The sequence below is a fragment of the Gossypium raimondii genome, chromosome 5 (genome assembly GCF_025698545.1).
Source record: "Gossypium raimondii isolate GPD5lz chromosome 5, ASM2569854v1, whole genome shotgun sequence".
In the NCBI taxonomy this organism is placed as follows: domain Eukaryota; kingdom Viridiplantae; phylum Streptophyta; class Magnoliopsida; order Malvales; family Malvaceae; genus Gossypium; species Gossypium raimondii.
The window spans coordinates 47,800,716-47,810,193 of NC_068569.1; the positions used below are offsets into that span (position 1 = coordinate 47,800,716).

Genomic DNA, 9,478 nt, shown 5'->3' on the forward strand with positions numbered 1-9,478 from the left:
TTTTGTTGTTATTTCAGTATCATATTGCTACTATTCTGTTGTTATTGTTTGGATATTGTACAACTCTTATTTTGTTGTTAATTTTGCTATTATTTCAGAAGCATTTGCTTGTTAAATTACATCTATGTTACTGTAAGTTGCACCTATGTTAGTGTTATTGAAGTATAAAGTTTTTTAAAATTTATTTTCCATTTGTTTAGAAGCATGTATTTTAATGTTTTTAGTATTTTGATGTATTATATTTTAGAAAATTATAGAAAAATAATATAAAAAGAATTTAATACAAGCAAATCGGATTCAAATTTTAATATTTTTATCGAGTCAAACTTAAACAAAATTTTAAGCCTTAGCCGGCTCAAGGCATGGACAGTTCTAATTTGACTGAGGTTAATAAAACTAGTCTTTAAAGATATATATTTAATTATCCATCTGTTCTTTCATGAAATAAATATAATGTACCCTAAAATCAACCAAATTAGAGGGACTAATAGTAGAATTGGACCAATTAGAAATATAACAGAAGGGAAAAAAATTGTCAGTCATGAGTGTTTGAAATCAGATTCAGCTTGAATTAGGTGCTTGAGATCAGTCATCAGTGTTTAAGGGAGTGACACTTTCAAGTTTTAAGATTGAGGCCCTTGTCTTTCTTTCATCTTTCAAGAATTTTGGGCTAAATGGCAACGAGAGAAGAAGAGACTTGCAAGAAAGAGGAGGAAATGGGGATTGCAGCCAACGATGAAGAAGACGATGAGCATGATTCAAAGGAAAGGGTTCTACAAAGGTACTTTCTTCAAGAGTGGAAACTTGTAAAATCTCTCTTAGATGACATTGTTTCCAATGGCCGCGTCTCAGATCCTTCCTCCGTTCACAAGATCCGTTCCATCGTAATTTCTCATCCTCTCTCATTTTTCTAACACCCAGTTTCAAAATTTTGATTTTTAATCAGTTCTTTCTCTCTCTCTCTCTCTCTCTCTCTCTCTCTTTTTTCTGTTTTCAGATGGATAAGTACCAAGAACAAGGCCAACTGCTAGAACCCTACTTAGAAAGCATGATCTCTCCTTTAATGTTCATTATCCGGTCTAAAACAATCGAATTAGGCATTGATTCTGATGAGATTCTTCAAATAATCAAGCCTATATCCATTATTATTTATTCTCTTGTTACTGTTTCCGGTTACAAAGCTGTTATCAAGTTCTTTCCGCATCAAGTTTCTGATCTAGAACTTGCCGTTTCTCTCTTAGAAAAATGCCACAACACATCTTCTGTGACATCGGTACGGCAAGAAAGCACAGGAGAAATGGAGGCCAAATGTGTAATGCTTTTGTGGCTTTCGATTCTTGTTTTGGTTCCGTTTGATATTTCTTCTGTTGATACTAGCATTGTGAATAGTAGTGGTAGTATTGGAGTAGATGAGGTGGCTCCTTTGGTGTTGAGGATTATAGGGTTTTCTAAAGATTACCTTTCGAATGCCGGTCCAATGCGTACTATGGCTGGATTAGTACTCTCAAAGCTTTTGACACGACCGGATATGCCCAAGGCTTTGTCCAGGTCTTCATCTTTGCTTGCATTAGGCATTTCTCTCTAGTTATTATGCTCTAATTTAATTTAATTTAGTTTCAGGGTAAGTTAACTAGGTGCTTCTTGTTACTTTTGTTTTCAGCTTTATTGAATGGACTCAAGAAGTTTTATCTTCAACAGCAGATGATGTAGTAAGTCATTTTCAGTTGATAGGAGCTGTGGAAGGCCTTGCTGCCATTTTTAAGGTGTGTATAATCTATATTAACTAGATATGAAGGAAATATAAAAGAGTATAATATCAAAAATCATATAGCTAACCTAGTATAAAAGGATACTCTAGTGGTATCATTTCTATATCTATCATTATAAAAAAAAACTATGATCCGCTTGAAATTACTCTGTAGGTTATTAACCTATGGTAAGAAAGTTCTTTCTATTGTATTAATAAGGTTACTGCTATTTTGTATTGCTTTAATTATCTTAGTATATCAATCTCATTGGTACTATTTACTGTTGTCAGGCTGGCAGCAGGAAAGTTTTGCTGGATGTTGTTCCTACCATCTGGAATGACGTCTCTGTGTTGATCAAGTCAGGTTCTGCTTCTAGGAGTCCTTTGCTTCGCAAGTATCTAGTGAAGTTAACTCAAAGAATTGGACTTACTTGCCTCCCTCATCGTTTACCTACCTGGCGCTATGTGGTTAGTGTTGTTGAATGCATAGCTTTCTGGTTGTGAACTACATATAATTGGGGGTTGCTTCACAGATGAAAACTACTAAATTGGTCTAAGCGCAATATTATGCTAATATTTTAAGTGTTGAAATACTTGTTCATCAAAGATCCTATGTAACATGCAAAGTTTCCATCAAAAGAATGACAAATCTTGCAAAATTTGCTTGGTAATATATATCTTATGCTTTTGAGTCATTACTGGTACTAATTAGCTTGGGCTTCAAATTTAATTTATCATCTTGGTGCAGTTCTTGTTTTATCACTGATCTTTGTGTTGAATGGATACGGTTCTACATTGATGGTGCTTTCTCACCTTTTTGTTTGCCTTTTATGTAGGGAAGAGCAAGCTCACTTGGAGAGAATATTTCTTTGAGTGCATCCAACAAGAATAATCAATTAAACCATGGTGTGATTCTAGAAAACTCTGAATCAGAAGAAAATTCCAACTGTCCAGAAGATGAAGATATGGATGTTCCTGAGATTGTAGAAGAGGTTATTGAGGTGTTACTTTCTGGATTGAAAGATACGGTATGTCTTAAGAGTAAGATCCCATAATGTGAACTTTTTTTTTTTCTTGTGTAAACTAGCTCGTAGGAAGCTTTGAATGGTGTTGTCATCTCTGGACTTCTATTTACCTTGTTCACATTATCATTTGTGAAAATGTCATATTTTGGTTCCCTTGGTGTTAAGGAGTCCTTGGTGGCACCCTTAAATAAAACTTCAATACGACTATTTATGGAATTTCCATCCCTCTGAAAAAATGTAGGCTGATTGGAAATGTTGTACCCACATGAGTGTGAAATTGGAAGTGTTCCAGTTGTTGAAGATTATCATAGCATTGTAGAATGTAGCACTAGCCTAACCAACTAATAGATAGAAGTTTACATGAATATGTGGACTATTGTAGATGAGCAATGTGTTCATTTTTTTTCCTGTTCTTTTAGACTGCTGATTTGATCTGAGATTTGATATGCAGGACACCGTTGTACGTTGGTCTGCTGCAAAAGGTATAGGCCGTGTAACTTCACGTTTAACATCTGGGCTCTCAGAGGAGGTCTTGTCATCTGTATTGGAGCTGTTTGCACCTGGTGAGGTATGCTGGTGTTGTTGCTCTCAATCTTAATCTCCCCTAATGAGATGGGAAATTGGATTAATTATGCATTTCTAGCAATATCATGTGGCACTTGCATTCCTTCTAAAATTGTTCTTAAACCATTTTTAGCTTGTTGAGAATTTATAAGTCATGCTGAATGCCGATATGTACTGTTTTTCAGGGAGATGGTTCTTGGCATGGGGGTTGCTTAGCATTGGCTGAATTGGCAAGGAGAGGGTTGCTCTTACCTTCTAGTCTCCCCAGAGTTGTACCTGTTGTTATAAAGGTTGTGTGGTTTTCAACCTTCTCAAAGTAATCGATTACTATGAACCCTAGATGAAGTTCTCCTTGAATCCTGGGAAGCTAATTTGGTTGTAAAATTTCATCCCAGATGAAAATTCAGTGCTTGAGCCTGGTTTACTTGCATTTTAAATGGAAATTGCTTACTTCAAACGCTTTTAAGGATAAGGCTCGAATTTATTTGCTGATTATGAGCAGTCTTCTTGACAGGCATTACATTATGATGTCCGAAGAGGCCCACATAGCGTTGGATCTCATGTACGTGATGCTGCTGCCTATGTTTGTTGGGCATTTGGCCGTGCATATCTTCATACAGATATGAGAAATGTATTGGAACAGCTTTCTCCCCACCTATTAAGTGTGGCATGCTATGATCGCGAGGTGCTGACCTTTGTGCATTTGTCATGTGCCATGTTATAAATTCTGCGTATGCACATAATATTTTATTACTATTATTTCACCATGCTAATTTGATATTTTCATTAGGTTAACTGTAGAAGAGCTGCAGCAGCTGCTTTTCAGGAGAATGTTGGAAGACAGGGGAATTACCCACATGGAATTGACATAGTGAATACTGCTGATTACTTTTCGCTTTCATCGCGAACAAACTCTTACATTCATGTTGCCACCTGTATTGCTCAGTATGAAGGGTATCTTCATCCATTTGTGGATGAGCTTCTGCATAGCAAGATCTCTCACTGGGTATGGTCTGAACTATAAGTTTAACAATTATGTTTATTAGAGAAAGTTTAACTTTTTGGATGTTGTAATGTTGATTGGGCTTATAACATTTTCATTATTTTTTCCTGGCAAGAATCAGAGCGTTAAGGATTTCTTGTTTATATAACATTTTCATTATTTTTTCCTCTTGGCTGTTATTGCTATTTGTTAATACCTTTAGCCCTTTCTTTTTTTTCTAAATGAAACATCCTAGTTGTGGTATATGTTTGAGCTGAGCATATGGCATGCGCTAGGACATTTTGTTATTTTTGCTGATTTATTATAGTAGTCATATATAACCAATTTTAATCATTTCCCTTTTTTCTTTTTGGGTACTGCGACTTTTGATGTTAAGTAATTTTAGGAACTGATGACTTATGTACAAATTGTACTTGATTTCTTCAGGATAGGAGCTTGAGAGAGCTTGCCACAGAGGCACTTGCTGCTCTTGTCAGATATGATGCTGCATACTTTGCGGACTTTGTTCTGGAAAAGTTAATTCCTTTTACTCTGTCATCTGATTTATGCACACGCCATGGTGCAACCTTAGCGGCTGGAGAACTTGTTCTGGCTCTACATCAGTGCGGTTATGATCTTCCCAATGGTAAGCCACTTTCCTGGCCCTTTAAGTATATAGTTAGTATGGAAATTTTGACTAAATTTATCTTAATGTAAACCGAATAATTGCTCAGTGTTTGTTTAGATTTTTATTTTAATCCTTGTTTTTGGTTATTCTTATCTATTCCTGGTTCTGATGGAATAATTTCTTGAATTGAGAATTTGTGGCTGCACCATTATATATGTTGAGTAATGCAATGTTTCAGAAACATTTATGGAAAAAAAATAGAATTGGTCAAAAATCTTAGTCGTTTGAAAATGTTTATAAAAATAAAGGCGAGTTACTGGCAGTTGCTGCTGTAGTATAGGCTTTGTGGATTGAGTTGATTGATTTAGTATCCTATAGGAGTTCGATTAGGGACCCGGGGATATAAAGGCAGATGCCATGAGTCAAAGAGCCTTCTTATGTTCCATGATGGTAGCAATTCATCTTCAAGATTCAGAAAATGCATTTACTTAAAATAAGATCTTGTCTGCTGCTATAGTTTGTCATATTTTTTCTCAGTTTCTCATTCAATCAAGTATAAATTTCTATTATGTTCAAGCTTCAAATCTAGAAATTGAGCCACAGTTTTCCCTACTGTTGTGTTTATATATACACAGATAAACAGAAACAAGTTTCTGGTATCGTTCCAGCTATTGAGAAAGCACGCCTCTATCGGGGGAAGGGTGGAGAAATAATGCGGGCAGCTGTTTCCCGGTTTATTGAATGCATCTCATTTTCTCGAGTTCCTTTACCAGAGAAAGTAAAACGAAGTTTGATTGACTCCCTTAATGAGAATCTAAGGCACCCTAACTCTCAGATACAGGTGCTTTTTTGCTATAAGATTTTCTTTTCTTAAAATTGAATTTTCCCTTTAATTAATTTAATAACTTGAATTGAGAATCTAAATTATTATCTGACATACAGACTGCAGCTGTGAAAGCCCTAAAACACTTTGTACAAGCATACCTTGTTGCTACTGATAATAAAGGTGCGGTTAGTAATAATATAACGTTGAAATACCTACAACTCTTGAATGATTCAAATGTTGCTGTAAGAAGAGGATCTGCAATGGCATTGGGTGTTCTTCCCTATGAAATGTTGGCTAATCAGTGGAAGGATGTGATTTTGAAGCTTTGCAGCTCTTGTGCAATTGAGGTATAAGTTCTCACTTTGAATAAGTTTCTTGGTTGAAGAACTATGGATGCAAGAGTGTAAGTGAACGGATGCTTTGTTGAAAGGCTCATAAACTAGTTCAGTTATGGCTCATCTGGGCCTATCAAATCTAACCTAAACCCAAATAACTGCCTGATCCTCCCAAATCCAAACTTGATCCAATTTGATTTTACCATAAGGGCCATTTGGCTCCTTCATAAATGGCATATAGTTTTTCGGTTGGCTGCATTGATTGCTAGGCTGAGCCGAGTCCAAGTCTTAATATTTGGGATTAAAATCTTTTGTAGTGATTAATTACAAGAGCTTGAATTTGTTAAAAGTTAAATAAGATAAATAATCTGAGCACTGAGAATGATTTTGTTTGTGCTTGTTTAAATTTTGTCAGAGTTTGAACAAGCTGATACTTGGATTGGCTCAGTTCATTTACAGCCTTATGTGGGGATTTCTGATGATATAAGTCTGTTTTCTGTGTAGGATAACCCTGAGGATAGAGATGCTGAAGCACGAGTTAATTCTGTCAAAGGACTTGTATCTGTTTGTGAGACATTAGCTCAGGAAAGAGAAAGTTCTGATATTCATTCTGTAGAAGACAACATGTCTCTATTTCATCTCATGAAGAATGAGGTAATGGTTAGTTTGTTTAAAGCTCTTGAGGACTATTCAGTTGATAACAGAGGAGATGTGGGTTCCTGGGTTCGTGAGGCTGCTATGGAAGGCCTAGAAAGATGTACATATATCCTCTGTAAGAGAGATTCCATGAGTTCTACAGGGAAAGCAGACATATTTGAATCTATGTCGAAGCAACCTAATAACAATGTTGTTGAAGAAAATCAAATGTGCTTGTTTTTTGATGTAAATCTTGCTACCAATTTAGTGGGAGGGATCTCCAAGCAAGCTGTAGAAAAGATGGATAAACTAAGAGAAGTGGCTGCTAAGGTTCTCCAAAGGATTCTGTACCACAAGGAAATTTTCGTTCCTTTTATACCATATAGGGAAAAGATAGAAGAAATTGTTCCGAACGAAACAGATCTAAAGTGGGGAGTAAGTAGTTATGTGTCACTTGTTGTCCAGTTTGATTTGGGTACTTTCAGATGTTATATTAAAATGCCATTATGTTCTTGCTTGTAGGTACCTACCTTTTCATATCCGCGATTTGTTCAATTACTTCAATTCAGTTGTTATAGCAGACCAGTGCTGTCTGGTTTAGTTATTTCAATTGGTGGCTTGCAAGATTCTTTGAGGAAGGCATCATTGTCAGCTTTTCTGGAATATCTTAATGTCGAACAAGATGTTAATGAAGAACTCAAATTGTGCAAGTTATCCATGGACATCCTTTGGATTCTCCAACAGTATAAGCGATGTGACAGGGTTATTATACCCACATTGAAGGTAACTCAACCTCTTGATACCTTTCTCAGAGAAATTGTTGTACCATGTCTTTGAATTCAAACACTGTATCTTTATGTATTTGTTTTGATATTTGCTGCTAACCAAGGAACAGAAATAACAGAAGCATTCCATTGTATTGTGAAACCTCTAATTTTTCTTGATATGAATTAACTATGGAATATTATCTTCTTTTTCTCATATATATGTATTTGGTGATGCATTTAGTGCAGACAATTGAGATTCTTTTCAGCAAAAGGATATTCTTGGATATGGAGGTTAGTTTCTTTAATTCCCTCTTGCTCCTGAGCCTGTGCAGTTGTGCTGTTTGGTTTTTTTTGTTCTATCCGGTTATTAGCAACAATGTTTTACTTCTCTTTTGTCGAAACAAACTGTTTTCATGCTTTATATTTATCAACTTAGTATATCTCACAACTTTTAGATGCAAATGGCAATCAGATGGTTCTTTCGTAGTCATTGTGTTATAAACAAGCTGAGCTTTCTTTCATAAAGGGAGTAGTTTTAAAATTTGATGTCATTTCAATTTTCTCCCATACTAGATAAATTCTGATTCTTGCTTTATGGTGGCTTTATTAAAAATTTGTTTTTCCATATCATAATTCAAAGAGATCAGTTAATGTGCTTTGACATATGTGGCTTTGAGGGTCGTATAAGTGATTTCCTTACTGGCCTGAAATGCCAGTACATTGCTGTTTCAACTTACGGTCAGTATTGTGGAGACTTTTTGGTGGTGCTTGGAAGTTTTATCAGTTCCTTTATATTGCAAAAAAAAAAAAAAAAAGGTTGAGGAATAATTGTGGTTTAATAATTTATTTGTTTAGATGTCAAACTTATGAATATTTCTTTGGAATGCATTTTTAACTTACAGGCGCATACTTTGGCTTTCTGTTCCGGTGTTTTGGATTCCCTGGCGGTTGAATTGAAAGCATCAAAAGACTTCTCTAAGTTATATGCAGGCATTGCAATACTTGGTTACATTTGTTCAGTTTCCGATCCTATCAACTCCCGTGCCTTTTCTCATCTTCTCACATTCCTTACTCATCGGTACCCTAAGGTCTGTTTTGTTGACTGAGTTTGTTGAATAGAAACATGTGTAATTCCAACTTTTCAGTTTCCTTGAATTTATTTGGGCATGAATGTATATATATCCGCATCAACACTTACTCCGGGGTTGCTTATAATATTTCTTTTTGTTTCTTAAAATGTCATTTATCTACAAGATTCGCAAAGCCACTGCAGAACAAGTTTACCTCGTCCTGCTGCAGAACGGAAGCCTGGTGTCGGAGGAAAAAACCGAAAAGGCGCTTGAAATTGTTTCAGAAACTTGCTGGGATGGTGACATGGAAACAGCAAAGGTTAAGAAGCTGGAAGTGTTTGAAATTGTGGGACTGGATGTGGGAGTTGGACAGTCAAAAACTGCAGCAAATGTAACATCAAACAAAGGAGGTAGGAAATTTACAACTTTAGATGAAAATGAATCTTACTCTTCGTTAGTTGAGTCAAGTGGATTTTGATTGCTTCATCTAAGCTTGAACCGGCCCTCTGTTGTATATTATTTCTTCTTTTCTGATCTTTTTCCTTTGATTAATGAGAGGTGATGATGATTTGGCATTCTTTTCTCACGAGGATGAATTTTGTTTTAGAAATAGTCATACTTTGTGAGTGTGTGTGTGTTTCTTTTAAATATTGATTTTTCTAATATATATTTTAGAGTTTTTTTACTCAAGGATGAAAATACCAGTGTTGTAAAAATCTGACTTTGACTAGTTGGTTGAATTGATGTCCCATCCCGTTCAGAATATACCACCCGATAGGGAGTCCTTCAAATTGGTAAGAACCGGTTGAAAGAAAAAAAAGTTTGAACTTTGATATGAAATTTTGATTTCATGTAATTTTACAAATAATTAACAACTTTATAATTTTGCATTCATATA

General features: G+C 35.5%; 1 protein-coding gene across 2 annotated transcripts; it reads left to right on the forward strand.

Moving 5' to 3' along the window:
• Nucleotides 1-531: 531 nt before the first annotated feature.
• Nucleotides 532-9,270, forward strand: LOC105766289 (tubulin-folding cofactor D). Of its 2 annotated transcripts, none has more exons than XR_001125147.2 (17): nt 532-884; nt 998-1,548; nt 1,661-1,763; nt 2,039-2,215; nt 2,584-2,775; nt 3,224-3,340; nt 3,522-3,626; nt 3,851-4,021; nt 4,127-4,342; nt 4,766-4,964; nt 5,582-5,787; nt 5,889-6,119; nt 6,612-7,178; nt 7,266-7,526; nt 7,752-7,801; nt 8,413-8,598; nt 8,765-8,914. XR_001125147.2 is itself a non-coding variant. In XM_012585682.2 (17 exons), exons 1-17 carry the CDS (start codon nt 675-677, stop codon nt 9,056-9,058), a joined length of 3,831 nt encoding a protein of 1,276 aa, XP_012441136.1. In that variant the 5' UTR covers nt 535-674; the 3' UTR covers nt 9,059-9,270. The 2 variants fall into 2 exon arrangements, 1 of the variants encoding a protein (XP_012441136.1); XM_012585682.2 differs by having other exon boundaries at nt 535-884; nt 7,757-7,801; nt 8,765-9,270.
• Nucleotides 9,271-9,478: the final 208 nt, after the last annotated feature.

Bases quoted from the DNA above. Each gene is read 5' to 3' on its own strand.
- LOC105766289 (XM_012585682.2), top strand. From the start codon at position 675: ATGGCAACGAGAGAAGAAGAGACTTGCAAGAAAGAGGAGGAAATGGGG. The intron at 885-997 runs GTAATTTCTCAT...TTCTGTTTTCAG, and splicing joins TTCACAAGATCCGTTCCATC to ATGGATAAGTACCAAGAACA. The intron at 2,216-2,583 runs GTTAGTGTTGTT...CCTTTTATGTAG, and splicing joins TACCTACCTGGCGCTATGTG to GGAAGAGCAAGCTCACTTGG.